At 45.4% G+C, this 20186-nt stretch overlaps 1 protein-coding gene and 1 long non-coding RNA gene across 19 annotated transcripts in view; one reads left to right on the forward strand and one right to left on the reverse strand.

The window, feature by feature from the left end:
• Positions 1–20186, reverse strand: part of Tenm2 (teneurin transmembrane protein 2) — a 1248268-nt gene that overhangs the window by 77703 nt on the left and 1150379 nt on the right. For all 18 annotated transcript variants that reach the window (XM_087194517.1, XM_087194513.1, XM_087194515.1 and 15 more), the window contains one exon: positions 10807–10953. In XM_087194517.1, coding sequence (XP_087050643.1) covers positions 10807–10953 — 147 coding nt within the window. The remainder of the gene's footprint in view (positions 1–10806; positions 10954–20186) is intronic.
• Positions 1818–15809, forward strand: LOC147822965 (uncharacterized). The gene is made up of 3 exons (XR_015444636.1): positions 1818–2033; positions 8901–8979; positions 12572–15809. It is a non-coding gene; the product is annotated as an uncharacterized LOC147822965 (long non-coding RNA).

A 20186-nucleotide genomic window follows, 5' to 3' on the forward strand; every position in this document is an offset into this window, starting at 1 on the left:
CTGTAACATGGCCCTCAGTGATCCTGGGGTCGTTCTCAGGGGGCCCATGGGCCAATTACGTTGCCATCACTTGAGGATGAAGAATTGCTTGGCTTGTCTCTCCACATTAGGTGGCCCAGGGCTGCTATGTTTAAAGGAATCACTGCCAGCACTTGAGCTCCCTTCAAAATGACAGGTGGGTGGCTCTCGGTGTCAGCGTCATCTGGGGACACATTAAAAAGGCCCATGCTTGGGCCCCAGCCAGAACTACTGAATCCCAAACTCTGGGAGAAAGGCCCATTGATCCATACGTAATCCCTTCCAGGTGATTCCGACGTTCTCTGATATACAAGAACCACTGTATGTTTTATGTACATTAATCCACCTGTGCCTCCCAGCAGCCTACAGGGTAGGAACTAGCCTCAGGCCCACTTTACAGAGAAGAACAGTGAAGTGCAGCGAGATAGAATGACCTCCCCTCACACTGTAAGCGGAGGAGCTGGGACAGGGCTCCACGGCTCTTTATCATTTCACTAATTCTGCCCCTTCCTTCCACTTTGCAAGGCACAGTGGAGGAAACAAATGCAAAGGACACTCTCTCCTGCTGATACTCTGCTGTATGCCCAGCCTTGTACACACACTCCAGGGTCTGTTTCAGCCCTGCTTCTACAGCCTTCTCTTCCTCTATTCAGCAGAGAGACTGCACTGCAGTGGCACCGGAGGTCCCCACCAGGTACTGCTGCACCTTGCCTCCTGCCTTTGCATTTGCTGTTCCTTTCATCCCTCCTTCCATATTGAATTCCTCTATATCTTTCAAAATTCATGCTCTACCTACTTTCGAAGGCTCCTTCTCTGCATGGCCATAGCCCCTTGAGCTTACTGTACTGCAGTTAAGTGGACACCACCCTGTGGCTTCTTGGCAGGTGGAGTCTGAGTCTCACTCATTCATGTGCCCTGACACTGGGTATGAGCTTGATTATGTCTGCTGTATGTGTAATGAATTTGGGGGCACTCTGTCCAGGAGGGTGGCCAATGTGGGGGAAGCTGTTTGCCACCATCAGCAATGCCAATGACACCTGCGATGACGGCGAGACGAGTGAGGGCCCCCAGGGCAGAACTGAAGAGGCTGCTCACCCTCAGGTGTATGCCTTGGGTGTGAGACAGACTGGCTCAAGCAAGTCGTGGCAGATACCCACTCTCCTGAGGGCCACCGGGTCCTTTTGGTAGCAGAATAGCATGGAAAAAAGTATATAACATTTTGTGCCCAGAAACTAGACTCCAGGCCCAGGTCAGCCCTCCCTGTAATTTGGCCTTGAGAAAATTATTTTGCCTCTCTGGGTTTTGTAGTTGCTGGGGGCTTTATATTTGAGCCTTCTTGCATCTGATGCTCCCAGATGTGCGTAAGTATGTGATTCCATGATTCCTGTAAATTAAAGAGGTGATGTCCCACACAATTTCTGGAAATGAGTGGGAGGGGGTACAAATTAATGACGATATACCCTGTGACAGATAAAGGGAGAGAATTTCCTGGGAAAAGTTTGGTCTTTGTTGTGAGCGGGGGAAAAAGAGAAGCATTAAGTAGAGAGGGTTAGGGGGACCCCGTCATTTTCTTTGGATTCACATTTGGCCACATAGCTCTGGCCCTCCTCCAATCCCCCAGAGCTCTTGGCTGAGGAGATGGAAAACCAAAGAAAAGAGCACAGGCCTTGGGCAGCTGCTCTTGCTGTGCTGCAGAGAATGCCTCGCTATTTAAAGTCCAACTGCTCTACTTTCCCCTGCTCGCCCCTGGCATTCCAGCACAGAAACACTTTGTGGCAAAAACTGCATTCCAACTCCAGAACTGGGGGGAAGAAAGCTAACGCCAAGAGTATTTTTCAGCATGTTGCAGAATTTGCATTGCTGAGGAGCTGAGGGTGTCAAGCATTCCTGGTCTGCTCTGCTCTGCTCGCTCGGTCTTGGTGCTGTCTGGGCTCAGGTGCTTTATGGGCTCACTTCAGGGCTGTTAAGCTGGGTTCTGGTTCCTGGCATGGCAATGTTCTGGCTGTGGAGCTTGGGTAAGACACCTCCCCTCTCTGGCTCTCCATTTTAAAGCAAAGATGGGTTCTTGTGAGAACTGTCATGGTTTATTTGGGCGATGTAGGTAAAGTCAATGCAGGCCTGGCCCTTGCTAAGGGTGCAGTGCCTCCTCAGGCTTTGGACATCAAGTCCTTTGATATCAGACCAAAGGACACTCCCTGTTTTGGGACCATCTGGATTTCTCACATAAATGTGTTCCTGGGAGATGTTAACCTCTACACTGGATTCTTCATCCTTGGCATTATCGACATTCTGGTCCTGACTTTATTGTGGGCAGTTTTCCTACGCAAGTAGAATATTTAGCAGCAGTCATGGCCTCTACTCACTAGATATCAGTAGCATATCCCCTCTATGGCTTATGAAATGCTTCCAGCCAGGTGTTTCTTGGAGAGCGAAGTTGCCTGGGTAGAGAACTACTCTCTGGAGCTGGACTGTGGGAGCCAAAGAGCTAATAAAAATGGCACCAGGACCTCAAGCTTGTTCTCAAATGCTGCTCACAGAAGCAGGAGGGTATCTGCTCTAATCTAGGCAGAGACTCTGGCCAAGGCAAAAATATAAGAAGCCAATATAATGATATAAATGATATAAATGTTACCCCTTGGCCACCAGTTAAAACGGTGTTAATCCTTTAATCCCCTAAAATAAATCTGTAGTGATTTACATTATTAACATTTTTTAGATTATGTATCTTAATCACAATTTTATGATGACTATTGGATGTGTCATCTAATCAGGGAAAAACTATAATTCTTTAAGAGACACTTAATAACCACTGAACTACTAAAGGCTTGATTAGAAAAGACTGAAGGTACAGTGTTGGGTAAACTGGTGAACTTTGAATATCTTCTTTTTTTTTTTAAACAAATTCAGTGGTGAAATAAATTTACTTAAAAAGGTTTCCAAAGGGAAAGTTTTATCTTTGAGGTGATTTTTCCCTCCTAAGGTCTCGCTACAACAGCACTCTGTACTTCTTTGCATCTTCTTCAGAAACATTTTCAAATTTTGTTAAGAGTTTGAGAAGAAATGTGGCAATGGCTTTGAAGGAGAAAAGTCATGTGTCCTATTGGCCTGCTGGAGGGGTTACTTGGAGTCTTACTTTCTTGAGTCTCTGTATCCTCTTCTGCAGTCAACCCTCCCTCTCCTCAAGTTCTGCATTTGTGGATTCAGCCACCCATGGATCAAAAATATCTGGAAAGAAATGTCTATACTCAACATGAGCAGATGTTTTTCTTGTCATTGTTCCCTAAACGATACAGTATAATAACTCTTTGTATAGCATGTCCATTATATTAGGTATCATCAGTAATCCAGATGATTTAAGGTAAATGGGAGGATGTGTGATTTCCTGAAAACATTATGCTATTTTATCCAAGAAACTTGAGCATCGTTAGATTTTTGTGTTCACTGAGGTCCTAAAACCAATCCTACTTGAATACTGAGAGATGGCTGTAATATATGAAATAGACTCTGAGAGCTTAAATAATGACGTGAAGAAAGAGACGATATGTTAATTTAGGAGTATGATATTTATGTTAGGGAAACATGAAAGGGTAAGGGAGGAAGGGGCACTGTATAGGGTCCTGGGGAGGGGGATCTGAGCTGAGAACTGAATGATGAAAAGAAGCCAGTCCTACACAGTGCCTTGACTGAGCATTGCTGGCCCTGGACCATGAGACCCCAGGGTCAACTGAGCACAGCATGTATGGGGCTCAACAGAATGGCAGAGTGGAGGAAGCAGAGGAGAGGCAGAGGACTGCTTAGAGAGAAGGGAGGGGAGACAGGGAAGGCCCATGAAGCCAAGGTAGAACAAACACTTGATATTAATTCTAACTGCACGAGAAGGTTTTGAGGACATAAAAGATCTGATTTACTATTTATTTATTTGGTTTTCTGGAGACAGGGTCTTACTATGTAGTTCCTGTTGGCCTCGACCTTGCTGTCTGCCTGACTCAGTCTCATGAGTGCTAGGCTTATAGGTCTGTATTACCACACTCAGCTCTGATTTACACTATCCCTCTGGCCATTGGGTGGAGGGACAGGTAGCAGGTGGCAACAGCAGCAGCAGAGTCACACACTGGGAGGCTGTTCCCATGATGCAGGTATACAGAAAGCTCAGCATGGAGACTGATGCATGCAAGCTCTCAGAACTCTTACTGATTATGATTCTTCCGTGCAATGGAGAATGGGTTCTATCTTTAAAAAAGCTTAGAATAAAAGAAAACTGAACCCCTACCTTCAGTTTCCTAAACAGATGATTTTCTAGTCTAATTGACTCATGTTGTCAAAGCTTACTTGAATTGAAAGATGCAGAATAATCTCAGACCTGTGTTGCCATGTGCTCCTATACAATATCAGCTGGGGCTAGTTCGGCTTCCTCCAAAATATGAGAGACCCAGATCAACTGGCAGTGGCCTGAAGACCAAGTTTTCTTATGCTTTAGATACACTGATTTCCTCTCTGAGAATGAACTGGGGACTCTGTTAATAGTTCCAATTACATTTGTTTGGTTGTTTGTTTTTTGGTACCGAGGATCGAATTCGGGACCTTGTGCTTGCAAGGCAGGCAGCAGAACCACTGAGCTAAATCCCCGGCCCTGGTTCCAACTACATTTGCTACAAGGTCTTTGGATGGCAAGGGGAATCCTCATCCAACCCAATTAATAGAGCAATGTTGCACTCTTAAGCTGTTCCCACCCAACCAATCCATCAACATGATTTGCACACATTAATCAAGGCATTTGCAATGGGTTCACCAAGTACTGTCTCCTTCTGGAGGAAGAAACTGGACTCTTTGGACTTGAGAATGATAATCTCCTAGAGCCTCCGAGGCCCCAGCTTGGCTTTGCTAAACACACAGACAAGGTGAGTTATTAATTAACACATGAAATAAATGTCGGAATAGCATCCCTGAATCATGTCAAACCAATTTGGATGTGGAGAGGATGGGAAAGGAGGGGAAGAAGGCAATGGGCGAGTGGTGGGATTCATCTGTTCCAAGTGCTCTGGACATACTCCAGTATTATTTCTCCTCATTTAGACCTGGCTAGAGTGCCTTGATAGCATGCCCAGAGCCCAGGCCAACATCCACATCTCTTAACCCAAGGCAGACTCCTTTGGAGCAAAACAAGGAACTGAGCCTCGCAGATGGAGGTGGGGGTGGGGTAGAATACCATTGTGAAGGGAAGCTGGTGAGGGGGCCTTAACTTAGGGAGGGAAAAGAAGGCTCTTCGGTGGGCTCAAGAGCCCCTGCCAGGGGTTACTCAGATTTGAGGTGACTCTGCCTGGGGCAGGCTGAAAACCCTGGGCCCCACACTGTGATGGGTTTTCTCCCCCATTCTATAAATGTCACATCCCATGACAGTCGCTTGTCTTTGTTCCTCCCGAATTCAGGTACTCTGTCTCTACCACTCCTCACATACTAGATTGTAAAGACAGCAACAACATTGTGAGCACACAGGCCAGCTTTCCCAATGGACAGCGAGCTCTTTGCAAACACCTCTCATGTCTGGGTTAGTATTTTCAAAGGGCGACTGTGAATGTTTAACATTGAGCAGAACCTCACAAACGTTTGTTAGATCATGAACGAACGAGCTAATGGATGGATGGATGGGTGGGTCGAGGGATGGATAGATGAACTCACTCCCCAAAGTCAGAGAGTTAGAGGCCTTTAAAATTTGGACACAAACATCACTCACTTCTTCAGCTAGCAGTGTAGAGCACTTTTAAAACATGCTGAAGTTATTTACTTAGGAACGAATCATGAAAACTGTGTTAGTATTTTTCCCAATTTTTTGTTTCTTTCTGAAATGAAATATCCCTCTCCTCACTTCATTCCTCGTGTCCTGGGAGTTTGAGTGGTAGTTTGGGGTATAGATGCTATGACACTGGTGGTCAGTCCACCCAGGAGAAGCCATAATTTAAAGAAGTTTTTTTCAAAATGTGGTGTGCAGAGCCCTGGTATCAGATCACCCGAGGTGCTTGGTAAAAATGTAGATTCCTGGATCCCATATCTGGCTTTCAAGAGGTGGGAGCCTAGAAATTTGACTTTTCAGCACTTCATGGGGTCATACAGTGCTAAAGCTCGAAAAGCACAAGGTTAGAATCTTTTTGGTTATATACACTGTATATGTATATGCATACATCTATATGTATTTAATCTCCATTCTAGAAAATAACATTAACAAGGTTAATTCTAGCAGCAGCCAATTTGTGAGCACAACCTATGAGCCAGGCAGCTTGTAAAATATATAACATGCACATTTGCTCTCTGAAGCCTCACAGCACCCGATGGAGTTGGTGTGTTCATGCCTATTTTACAGACCAGAAAACCGAGACCTTGAGAAGTACAGTGACTCCAACGCCAGGGGTCTGCACCAGTATCATGTTCTAGCATCACCTGCACAGAAACCAGGAAACAAAGGGGAAGGAGCTGAGTGCCTGTCAGTGTTGTGGCGAAGCACAGCAGAGGGGAGGCAGATACCACCCTTAGTGTGGGGAGGAAGCAGTGATGAGAGATGACAAGTTCAGCCCTGCGAGGGGCTCCCTCCCAATCCCTGCCACCTTGAGGCTGACAGGTGACAATGTAGCCTGCCCTGGTCTGCACTTGTCACTCCGTGCAGGGAACGAACAAGGTATCCGGAAGAATGGCACAGGGACTCCAGACTCCTAGGCTGGCTTGAAATGGTGGGAAGTGGGCTTTGTGCAGGGAGAGGGCCAGGGCTCCTGCCTCTAAAGTCTGGGTAATAAAGGGGTGCAGGAAGGAGTGAAGACTGTCTCTGCAGGCCAGCCAGTCTAACGGCGCCTCCTCACCTTATGGCTCCCACTTTTAGAGGAAATCTGCACCCTCTCTCCTACCTCTGGCTGTGATGAACTAAACCTCGCACCTCTGCCTCGGTGGTGATAATTAAATATTATCTGCCTGTCACTTGGCGCACATGTTGTGTGTATTCTCTGACTTTAATGAGCTGGTATTTGTCTTCTGTAAGCAAAAATATTTTTTTGAGTCTCTTCTTTTTCAAATTGGGGTGAGTGGTTCAAGTGAGGATCTCTCACTATGAAAAGACAGCCCTTGGCTGGCATGTCTGTCTAAAACTATTTCTGCTTTGTTGGAATGGTAGGCAAGCTTGTTCTTCTGACTCTGCCACTACTTCCTGAGGTGACAAAAGGTCACACGGCTGGGAGGATAGGAGCATCAAGGCAAGGGGTTGACATAAATTGTTTTGATTGGCAAATTCCAAGGCAGCCTTTTCCAACAGGGTTTCTCATCAAAATATCACAGAATACAGAAGACGTCTGAGTGTAAATTTTCTCAGTTCTTCCAAGAGGGTACTTTATCCAGTACCACTGTAGATGCATAGGAGAGAAATTAATTCATTCCATATAATGGATACCTTAGGACAATGGTTTACAAAGAAGGGCTGCATCCTGGAAATTCAGGAGAAATTCAAATTCTTGTACTCTATCCCAGATCTTAGAATTCAGAAACTCAGGATAGAGCTCAGTAGTGTGTGTTTAATTAAGTGCCCCAGGTGATTCTGCTGAAAGCTGAACTCTCAGAATTACCAGTGGCAGGAAGTACCCGGGCTTACATGTCTCACAGAGGGAACCCAGGTTGAAAGAGGTCAGTAAGGGCTTCAAATATCTCCATCTGTATTTGTATCTGAATCTATCTCAGTTTAAAATGAAAAAAAAAAAATTGTATCACTTTAAACTGAGATGTAAAAAAAAAACTAGAACGTTTGTAGATGAAAAAGTGATTTGCCTTTTCCAGTCCACTTTGGAAGAGTGCTCTATTATTTTCCCCATTCATGAGATTTATAACAAATGTGTTCATTGCAGCTGCTCCCTGGGCCTGCATTCATGCTCTGCCTGGATGCCTCCCTGACCCAGCGCCAGGTTTCTCAACCCACACAGCTTTCCCTGAGAACTCCCAAAGCAGGACAGAGCCAGGGGCAAACTCTCATCCCCAACCCAAACCAACAAAAACAGTGATACGATTAGTGTGCTGCAGGACTGCATCTGCAGTTGATGAGAAGCAACTTTAATATTTATAAATAAACAGCAAAGTGCTTAGTACGCCTCCTAGGGAAGTAATTAACCATAAAAAGGATCCCCTGTACCAAGGAATCTCCTCCAAAAAAAGAACTCAGTTAATTGTAAATTGCTTATGCCAGGTGAGAGAGAACTGGTGTCTGCCTCTCTCACCTGACATAGGCAACTCTGAATTAACTGGGAGTTTCTTTTTATAAACACCGTGTGGATCCTTTTTTCTTGGTGGTTAATTACTTCCTTGGGAGGTTCTCTTTAATAGTTCCCATAACAAGGCCATTATTGTCTTTAGCATAATCACTGCCTCATTTGCTTTTGTACCCTGCTTTTCTGATGCTTGGACTCGGCCTGCTAGGAGGGACCCTGAATTGTGTCTGCAGACCTGGTGCTATTTCTAGCTCCATCACTTCAAGAATTTGATTTCTGCCTGGTGGGCACCAGGATCGGGTGTAGAGCTGGTCTGCAGGACGGTGGATTGCACAGTACATGTTGGGGAGACTGAGTTCTGGGAACGTCCTCTTTCCCTGACATGCTGCATTCCAGCAGTTTGCTAGCTTTCAGCTGCTGACACCCCGAACAGGGAAGGAAGCCAGGAAGGCAGCCCCTTTCTGGAAGAAAAAGCTGATTTGTAAGCAGCCGCTGTGCTCAGTGAAATCACCAGGGAGGCAGAAACAGAAACTGTGAACCTTCCCAGCAAAAGTCATTGGATTGACTCTCGGAAAAAAAACGCCGTATGTAGTTATGCCTCACCTTGTTAAAAAATGAATTCAAGGGGCTTCTATTTTGACTGTGTTTCAGGAAAGAGAAAATGAATGAACAGGAGCTCTGCAAGCTGCACTGGGTCTAGAAACTTTTTCGACTGCATACTTCTATCAGGGTATGTACGTCTGTTTATTCACAAATTATATATGTATGAAGGCAACTGTAGATTATGGCAGTTGCAAAATGTCCATTAAAAGGATGAGGAAAGATAAAAACAGAGTATCTAATACTCTCATTTGTCACCTTGATGGAGCGAGCACATGCCACTTGGGAACCTGAAGCTGACTCCCTGGGGTTGAGAAGCCAGGGGTTGACTTTGGGTCACTGAGACTCTTGGAGTGCAGTGATGGACACATAGTGGGACCACATACATTTCTGTTAGATCAAATACTTGGACTCATGGATCCTTTTGCACCAGGAACAACTTCTGCCCTGAGTAAATTCTGACCTGTGTGAGTCACTTTGGTGAGCGTGGCTCACATATCCCTGCTTATGTTTGGCAGGGGGTGGGGCACTACATACAGTTCTTAGGTCAGGTGGCTCTGTGCTAATGTAACCCCATTTAGCCTAGAATCTTAATTCTTTTATGCCCAGTGTTCCATTTTTTGGAACATCCATAACAATAGAACATAAAAGTTATTTTCTTTAAATTCTTATTCCTTGAATTTTTCTAGGTAACATAGGTGAATGTCATGCAAAAATTTTAAAAAACTACAATCTTTGGCATAAATAGGTTAATGCTCCACCAGGAAGTAACGTGGAGAAACTCAGCTCTGAGGTTCAGAAAAGGATCAGTGAACTTCTGCAAAGGGCCAGAGAGAGTATTTTAGGCCGTGATGGCTGTGTGTTTTCTGTTGCTATCACTCAACTCTGTCACTGAGGGTAAGGCAGCTAGAGACAGAAGATAAGGAAATGGATATCACTACATTCTAATAAAGAAAGGTGAAGTTTAAAGGGGAGGACGCTTCCAATATGCAATATGAATAAATTTGAGAGTCCTACTATATAGTATCATCAATAGTTTCTACAGCTAACAACACTATATAAAATTTGCTAAGAGGGTAGATATCATGTGCCATGAAAACCAACCAGCTAATCCTCTAATAATAATAAAGGAGGTGGGAGGGGATTCTGGGACGTGACAGACAGATTCATGGCCTTGAGGGTGGGGAGAGGTTCATGAATGCATACTTATTTCCAAACTCATCAGGATGTGCGCCATCAAATACATATAGCTATTTACACGTGTCGATCATACCTCAATAAAGTGCTTAGAGACAACTTTCTCCTCTGGTATTTGAATTTGACACTGGCATTTGAATTCCACATAATTTTTCCATGCCACCAAATATTATTCTCCTTTAGACTTTGCCCTCCCACCATAAAAAATGTTAGAACCATTTTTAGCTGACGAGTGGAATTTGGCCCATGGGCTATAGTTTGCTGACCACAGATTAGAACATGTTCTTTGGAGCCAGAGCTGAGTTTAGGTCCCAATTTTCTCCTAGGGTTATACTGGCTTTAAAAAGCTCCTCAGCTGCTTTCCAGGCCTCTGTTCCCTTACCTGTAATGTGACATCTTAAAGGGCCACAAGATGAAGGGGTGCATAGCTTATGATGGGTTGAGGACCATTGTCGCTGACTGTAACCACCAGCCCCGAAAGGTCTGGCAAGGCTGGACACCTCAGAAACAGTGCCAGCACCCAGCTACTTTTCTGCAGGTACTTGAAAACCCAAAGCCAGCATCAAACCCTGGGGCCTGCTGCCCATGTCTCTGCTGGCCCAAGGACACGGATTCTCTGCTGCATTTGCTTCAGAGGAATTGTTACAATGACATTTGACAATGGGATAGGGGAGGTCTTTCAGGAGAAAAATGACTCATGATGAAGGCATATACGACATTCTGTTCTTGAGGGGCTGGGAATTAGAAGATGCTTGCTCACCTCCCTCATTATCCTTGTTATCAGCACAGGAGGTTTCCATGGCAACGTTGCATCCGGGCCCTCTCCAGCCGGTTTGGCAGACACACTGCCAGCTGTTCTGACCCAGTGTGCATCTCCCGTTACCGTTGCACAAATCAGGGCAGCCATCTGGTTGGAGAAATGGAGAGAATGAGAAGGAGGGACGTGAGGCCGCGCTGGGGAAGCAGGAGAGCCATGCAAAGGGGGAGCAAGCCTGCAGAGCAGCCACTGGGCCAGCCTCACAGTGGGGCCCATACCTGCCGTCCAAAGGGGTTGGGGGAAGCAGGCCACACATGCAGTTGCAAGACGGAGTGGGGTCGCAGATGCAGGGCATTCCCAAGGACAGCTGACCTGGGTTCAGGGATCAGAACAATCTGCCCAAAGAGGGGAGTTCGATGCACATCCCAGGCAACTGCACCAGTGCTGAGCTGACAAGCAGGCTCGCTGTGATTCCTAGCCTAGCTCAGGATGGGTGCTCCCTCAAGAAAGCCTGCCTTCTTTTGCTTGCTTGCTTCTTTCCTTCCTCTTGTCTTTTTCCCCCCTTGTTTCTTGCTTCTCTCTTTTCCTTCTTCCTTCCTCCCCTCCCTTCCCTTTTTCTTTCTCTTTCTGTTGTCTTCTGCAGAAAAGAGAAAACTCTCTACAAGCCCAGGATGGAGGCAAAATGCCATTCATCTTTCAGAATTTAAAAAATACATTTATATATGATTTTCTCAAGTTTCCAGTGATCAAGAACTGGATGGCTCTGCTGGGCTATTTTCATATTCTTGTAATATTTGGTTTTAAGGGAAATTTAACAACACTTAAAAATGTTGGCTGCTTTTCACTCAACCTATTTATGGCAGACTTAAAAATACTGCAGAATATGAAGGCTGTAGAAGGAATAGGTGCTGGGTGCCATGAATTGGGAAAAGATGGAAGAATTTATCTAAATCAGTCAATCAATCTATCTGCATGCAAATGGGGGAAGGATGGTGGGGTATGGGTATTCTTATTTTGTGGCTTTCTTTTGTTTTGTATGTGTGTGTGTATGAAATCAGCAGCCTATCTAATTCCCTAATTGCTCCAGCATCCAAAACAACTGCAGTTACCTCTCTCCTGGCCTGAGCTTGGACAAAGGGAGGCTGGGTGGGGGTGAGAGTGTTTGCTAAAGAGACAGGGGAATCATAGCCTCAGAGTCCCTGCTGCCCTTTATAAGATGGAGAGAGAAGAGCGGAAGTGCTGAGATGTGGCCACACTCACAAAACCTACTTGTTCATAAGAATTCCTAGACACATTTTCAGTTTTCTTTCTTTCTGTTTTTTTTTTTTTTTTGGTACTGGGGATCGAACTTGGGACCTTCCGGTTGCGAGGCAGGGGGAGGCAACACTGAGCCAAATCCCTGCCCCCCCCCCTTTTGGGTATTGGGGATCGAACTCGGGACCTTGCTCTTGCAAGGCAAGAGACAGCACCACTGAGCTAAATCCCCAGCCCAGTTTTCTTTCTTTTAACAGCTGTTTTGAGGCATAATCTACACACCATCAAATTCACCTGTTTTAAGTGTACAATGCAGAGACTTCTAGAAAATTTACAGAGTTGTGCAAGCTAGGTATTTAACTTCATTTAAATATACCCCAAGAAAAGTACTGCCCCTAGAAAGTACTGTAACTTCCCTGAGTATTTATCTTGAATCCTGCCTCTATCTCTTCCACTGTCTCCATCTCCATCTCCGTCTTTTTTTTTTTTTTTTTTCCTATATCTGTTTCTAAAGCACACAAAAGGCAGCCTGGGTTAGGCCATGGCAGAAGAATGAAGAGCTTGGATGGAGGCAACTGATTGGAAGCCTTCCTGGCTTGGACCTTGGGAACTGAAAGTGTGCGTCTTCCAAACTTCCTTCTCCAGCACTCCAAAGACCTTTGCCTAGCACCCTCTGCTCTTTCTCAGGTACCACTCATGAGGAGGCTAAGAAAACTAATTTGGGCAGGGCCAGTGGGGGGGTATAAAGGGCTCCTCATAAGGAGGAAGGTCTTGAGGGTCTATGATCGAGTTTTATTCCTCAGTGCTTGTTCCCACCCATCCTTTTCAGAGTGTGGCCTGGGTTAGGATCTGAGATACTGTAAACAACAGGGGAGCCTGGGGTGGGGGCAGTCTGTAAGGAAGCTGAACTGTTTGAAGAGGGCAAACTAGAAGCCCCCTAGCACAGAACCCATTTCTGTTGCTGCCCAACATGGCATGAACTCCAGCGTACAAACGAAGCTCCAGTGTTTGTACACACACTTGGAGAAAAACATTCTTGGTCTCCATACCTATCCTCACAAAGCCCAGCTTCACATTCCCAGACCTTTCCATCCAGTGGGGCAGCCACGGCCTTGCCTGGAAAATCAGTGACATGTTCCCTGGTCCTACTGTGAGAGAGTGCTCCAAGGGAAGCCTTCTCCAGCTTCAACATTTCTGCAGGAGCAAAATGGAACTGGGGAGGAAAACCCCAAGGGACATTTCACAGTTCTCAGGGAAAAGAGATTGTCTCCAATCTCCTGCCACCTCCAGCTTTACAATTTCTTCCAAGTGAGTTTTGGGGAAATGGATCACAGAGAATGGACCAAATGACAGACCCACTAACATTTTGCTCGGCATGGTCTCTATTATATGTGCTTTGTTATTTAGCCACTGTGGGGTCTCATGTCTGACTAAAATCATGCCCAGAGTCTCAACAGAAGCCTCATTATATAGTAAACCCACGTCCACTACCTAAAATTTAAATTTGCAAAGAGCACCAGCATGTCAGTCAGGGATATGCACACAAAATATGTACGTTCCTAGATTGAATGAGGCCTTTCCCTCCCTTCTCTTTCTCTCTTGTTTTTCTTCCCCCTGACCAACTGAAGTGAGATAAACAGACCACAGAAGCAGGTTTTCTTCACATCATATGAGGAAGATGAAAACAGGAACAGTAGGAAGCTGGCAAATCTCTGAGAAGTTTCAGGGCAGCTGGGAATTAATGGACAGGACTTTGCTTTTAGCTTGAAGAGGAAGAAAGCAGCCTTGGTAGATGCGTGGCGTTGCTAGGCAACCCCAAGCTACCCCTAGCACAAGTTCATTCTGCTGGTGGCCTTCTGAGGAGGTGATTCTTTGTGTTTGTAAAGTGCAAAGCCAGCTTCTGCTTAAGGAAAAACAAAACGTAGGAAGTAATTAGTCTGGAGGGCAAATGGGTATCAGGTGGCGGCTTTTCTCTGGAGAGGATGCTATAACTGTAGTTGGATTGGGCTTATGGGCTTATACTTGGGCATCCAAGAAGTCTCCTATATGGAGTCTTCTGGATTTCAGGCTAGCTCTACTGACTTCTTGAGTGCCTACCTCTAAGCTCACTGATTTAAGTCCTGTAAGGCATCCTCATTGATTCCCTGTATACGCAGCTGGAGAGGGCTGGCTGCCTGGAGGCTTCAGGTTCTATCATGACCAGTGGTCCTCAGTGGAGGCAGTTTTTGTCCCCCTCATTCTCTCCAGAGGACATTTGGTAATGTCTGGAGATATTTTTTGACTGTCATCATTTGGGGAGTATGACATCTGACATTTGGTGAGTACAGGCCAGGAATCTTACTTAACATCCCACAAGACACAGGACAGCCCTCACAACAAAGAATGACACAGCTTTAAATGGCAGTAGTATGGACGTTGGAAAGCTCTGCCCTAGACATACAGCTCGGCGAGATCTGAGATTTGATTGTTTGCTGTTGGATCTCAGGGCTTGCCTGTTCTCAAGCACATAGTAGGTGCTTGAATGAGTGGAACACAAGCAGGTGGTGCTCTGTCATTTCAGTCTGGTCCTTATCTAACTCTTCTGAGATCGAGGAAACCTTCTTCTCCAAGGTCAAAAGCCCTCTTCCCAGGGAGAACTTTTAAGAGCACCAGTGATATTTTAGGTTGGTTTTGTTATCTTCCAACCAGCTGATGTAGAAATTAGTGATTAAGAAAAAAACCTATACTCCAACTAAAACACACCCAATACATTCGGATGACTTCTGAGTCTTCAACTTCAGTCTCCTGAACTGCAGACATGGACTCCAACTTGCATCTCAGTGTCCCCCTGCGTTTACCCATAAGTATCTCTGATTCAACAGAACCCTACCTCTTTCCCCTTCTCTCCCTAGCTCGAGTTCCTTAATCAATGAATGGCACCTCCATATTTGATCACCCAAGAATAAAACCTTGGAGTCATTCTTAATACTTCCTCCCTCCCATTACCTCTCTCATAACCCTAACCAAGCCAGCCAAATTTTCCTCTTACTTGTAAGAGGTCTGCTAAGCCCAGAGAGAACTTGAATGTCCCCCAAAGATCCATGTGTTAAAAGCTTGGTCCTCAGTGCGATGGCAAGAGATGGTGCGGATCCTTAAGAGGGTGAGGCCTAGTGGGAGGCCCTTTGGTCACTAGGGGTGTGCTCTAGGAAGGGACCGGGGGGACACTGGTCTCTCTGTTTTCCTGCTTTGATAATCTCTTCCTCCTGCATGAGCTTCTGCCTTTGCCATCCACTCTAAGTGACACAGCCCAGGAGAACCTCCCATCACAGCCTATGTCAGTGGTGGTGAACCTATGGCATGTGCGCTGCAGCTGGCTGTTTGTTATCACTGAAAGCTCTAAAAGGTTTGCCATCATTGCTATGTAATGCCATTTGGACTTTTCCCATCCAAAACTGTGTGGTGAACTCTTTTCTTTATAAAGCTAGCCTGTCTCAGGTATTTCATCACAGTAATGCAAAAACAATACAAAGTCTTCCCTGTCCTTCCTCCTAAATATCTTAGAATAGACCCTCACTCTCACCTTACCGCCATTATGTTAACCCAAGTCATCCCCATCCTTCATGTGGACTCCTGTTAAAGCCTCCTAACTGGTTTCACTGCCTTGGTCAATCTTGCACTATCATCCACTTCTCTCCATCTGGACACTGCTGAAAACACTTTGATAGCTGATAGCTTTCCATTGACCCCTGGTGCAAGTCTGAAGTTTGTCACCTGCTCACAGACCTGGCATGGACTGGCTCGCAAAAACACCAGCCCATCTCAATATCACTTTGGGTTTTGGTCGTAAATAAGCCACTTGGCTTTTCTGTTTGCCTTTTCTCACCTCCCTAACTCCAAGCCTTCAGATCTCTATTCAGAAGTCACCTTGTCCTGGAAGCTGTTCCGAAGACAAAGCTGGCCGCCATGGCAGCTTCATCCTTTATTTATCTTGTCCACCGCAGTGTAACACCAGTGTCTAGCACTTCCTCGATGTTGGCTAGGTCATCTACTGGCTCCTACCATGTGCTAGAAAATCATCTTAATAACTGTGGATATTGTCTAAATTTTTAATGGTGCACCTAGAATTGTGCAGTGTACAACTGAATAGTTGCCCTGCGCATGCCTGTTACGGTGTGGACCAGTTAGGTAAACGACCATGTCTGGCTTATTTACTGCTGGATTGCCAATACTCAAAAAATAGTTGGAATAAATGAATGAATGAGTAATGCCCAACTGAAATCAGCGTCTCTGGTAGAAATGGAACAGTTTCCAAGACTTTCCTATACATAAATACCAACCACAGTATATCTATCTATAAAAGGTTTTGTCGACGCAAGTTACCAGGTAGGCAAGCCTTTTGCCTTAACAAAAATTAGGCATGAGCAAAATAATGTCTACAGCACAGTAAAAAGGGGAGCATAAATGCACTTGAAGAAAGCTATAATTACCATAAAAGGTTTTAAAAAAAAGCATCAAGACATGTTCTGCCACGTGCAGCAATTTAGAGGTAGAAATAAGTGGCTAATATTGCATAAGGGGTCTGGAGAAAGAAATAGGATTTTAACATTCAACATCAAGCACATCTGACAAAAGCATAGAGGCCAGCACCCTAGGCAGCTGGAGATGTAAGCAGAAGCACAGAATAGGCTGCATGTAAAAGCAGGCAGAGGCCAAGGGGAGCCAGGAATCAAGGCTTCCTTCCCTGCTTGGTTCCAGAGGTCATCAGCAGAGCCAGCATATCCTGGGATAAACCCATGTGGAAAAATTTTTTTCTCACTTTAGGGACAACCATACCCTGGTTTGGAATCAGAGTTCTGTATGAGCTTGGGCTGGTAGACCCACCTTCTGAGCCTCACCTTGTGTAAAACTCTATATTTTACCAACTAAGCTTATGTTTTGCCTTTCCCAATAGAATACTACCTCCAAGAAGGCTAAAATTTTTGTCTCCTTTGTTCAGCGAGATATTCTTAAGCTCTAGAAAGATGACTGGCAAATAACAGACACTCGATACGGTTTGCTGACTGATTAACTTAATGAGGGATGATGACAAAACTGATTTTGTACACGTCAGAAGTGTTAAATGCAATGATAAAGACAAATATTTTATCAGAACCTTGCACACTGTAAGTGCACAGCAAATAGGGTATGTATTGTTGTTAGCACTGATACAGTTGTTACTGCAAATATTATAATTAGTGGTAGGCTCTGTCTTCAGGGTATAGCTTGAAGTGCTACCCATTTCTCTTTTCCTGTCTCCCAGATGAGGTAAGATACCCAAGAGCCTATCCTATTAAAGTTAAAAAAGAGGGGCTTCCTTGGGCGTCCTCAGTGCGTGACAGTGTCATGTCCTAGGAAATCATCATTCTCTCTATGACCATCAGCCAAAACTCCAGCAATGCCACAGTAGTTCCACTAAGAGAGAGGAAAATTCACTGATGCTAATGGTTTCTGGGAGGTCAGGAGAACTGAAGATAGAATAAATGGTGGAGTTTTCTCTTGGGAAGAATTGTACTTTTGAACGCTAACTTAATTAGGGACACCATCCCCCACTCTATCCCTGCAACTGTTTTAAACTGTTTTCCTGAAGCTGAGCGTCACTGGAATTAAGGAGCACACGCAGGCTGGAAATATTTAATAACAGAATCTGCCACACCTTTCCAGAGCTCATTCTGAAGAGAGCTGAGGTGCTGGGGATCAGGGATCACCAGGGGTCCCATAGCCATTTATACTAAACAGCAGTGGCAATGCCCAGAAAATTAATCTGATGCTTTGAGACACCCGGGAGAAGACCTCTGACTAATTTTGGAAGACTGGCTGCTAAAGAAGTACCCTGGTCTCAGAAAACCTGCAGGGCTTGTCTCTCTTGGTCTCCCACATGTGCAGGATGGAGCCGTACAGGGATTTTGTTTCTAGGCACAAACTGGCGTGGACACACAGCCATGAACCTATACTTGAACAAGTGTCCCTGCTTTGCTAAAAAAAGTATGGAAAATCAAGAAGCAGATGTTTTTCTTTGTTTCAACAGCATCTGTATGTCTTTAAGGGTTTGTGGAAGTGCAAGGATGCATGATGCTGGGGTGGGTGGGGGTGCTGAGAAGGCCTGAATCCTTTACATGGTCTACTGCAGAGGGAGAACTGGTTTTTGCTTATAAGGAAGCAGCTACAGAGTTAGACAGAGCCTCTGCGAGGTGATATAAATGTGGACCCAGCTGTCTATGCTGCACGTGTCCTGGATGCACCTGGGTTCTCACTGAGCAGCATCATTTCTGTCTGCGTGGGCAAAGGCAGGCAGCAGGCCCAGCCTTGGCTGCAGAAAAATGATGAACTTAAAAGAAGGAAACACAATCCTTTCCCATTGGAAGAAAAGGGAGAAAGGTGGGCACAACTCTTTTATTTAAATCATTTTGATATTTCAGGCTCTTATTAGTACATTTGTTTTATCAACTTGAATATCATGGGAGGAGGAAAATGAGGATGTAGGCAGTAATAACCAGGAATAGCTATTCTTGGCAGGGAAGCCCTATCTCAGTTACTGAGTGAATCCAAACAGAGTCAGTATCCCCCAGCCATGCTGGGTCCAACGCAACAAGACTGTGCTTCTCTTGGGTGTCTACTGTCTCCCCCTGGAACCATACTTTTCTTAATTCCACTTCACCTAATCAAAGGAGGATACAGTGGGCTGGTTGTTGGAGTTGGATTTAGCATCACCCCATTACTAAAGCACACACCAACTCGTGCCAAGTCCCTGCTGAAAATGCTCCAGGAGTTTCTCCCACAGTTTTAGATTAATGCAGTGCTTCTCAAAGAATGGTCTGGGCATTGGCAGCACCAGCACTGCCTGGGAACTTGTTAGAAATGCATGTTCTTGGGGTTCATCCCAGATCTACTGGGTCAGAACCTCTGGGGCTATCATCTGCATTTCAACTAGCCCTCCAGGGGCTCCAGATGCCTGCTCTGCGTGAAACCACTGCTTTAGGATTAAATCCTAAATCCCTCAGAGGGCCTCAAGGGCCCTGCACTATCTGGCCCTGCTAATTTCCTCCTTCTTTTCTCGTGTCACTTCTGTCTCTGCTCTCTGGGGTTCAGCCACAGTGGCCTGCTGTGTTCTGGAACGGAGCCTTGATCCTTCTTCTGGGCTTTTGCAGATTTCTTTCCTTAAAACTGCTTCCTGCACCTACTTTGGCTAAAGCCATTCATCCTGGGCGTGGCTGGCCCATCCTTGTTCAGGGATGGCTTTCTTGACTCCCAGCTCAAGGATTCTCCCACTTCTGGGCCTTCACAGCACAATCTTCTCCTCCTTAATTGCACCTATCACAATGTGAATTCATCCCTTGTTTAAAGCAGCGGGTCTCAAACTGGCTGCACTTATGCACTGCCTGAGAATCTTGAAATATCCCCGTGGTTAGCTGTACCACAATTAAGGCAGAATCTCTGAAGATGAGACCCAGGCATCAATATCTTTCCTATTCCTCTTTCTTTTGTTTGGTCTAGGAATTGAACCCTGGGCCTTGCTCATGCTAAGCACATGCTCTACCATGGAACCACACCTTAACCCCTTTTCTTTTCTTTCTTAAATTTTTTTTTTTTTTTTTAGTTTCCAAGGGGATTTCTACATGCAGCAAAGGCTGAGAAGCAATGGTTTAAAGTCCACCTCCCTGGGATGCTCTAAACTTCCAGAGTGAAAGAAAGACTCTGCCTCTGTTGTTTATGGCTGTGTTCCCAGTGCTCACCCCAGTGCTTAGCATTAAACATATTTGTTGGATGAACACATAAAAAACACTGTGCAGCGTTTCTTTGCTGTTTCACTGTGTCCTTGATTCAGCAGCTAGGTAAAAGGAAAAGCTTCCCGCAGGCCCTGCCCCAAGTCCCCAGCAGGATGACACCATTCCCCAGCAAAAGTGGCAGCTGCTCGCAGCACAGGACCCCAAACCAAGCCGATGACAGGCAGGGGCTGAGTCCATGTGCCAGTGTGGGTCCTTGCCTTGCAACCTGTAAAGAGCAGATAGCTCCCTACTGCACGAGAAAGACTGGAGTGCCCAGTGAAGTAGAATAGAAAGCACATCGTTAGATTAAGAGGGTGACAAGAGTTACACAGAGGTAGGGATGACAAT

Source organism: Heterocephalus glaber, unplaced genomic scaffold (genome assembly GCF_053883595.1).
Source record: "Heterocephalus glaber isolate CG9 unplaced genomic scaffold, H.glaber_assembly_v1.0 deba00001606, whole genome shotgun sequence".
Lineage (NCBI taxonomy): Eukaryota > Metazoa > Chordata > Mammalia > Rodentia > Bathyergidae > Heterocephalus > Heterocephalus glaber.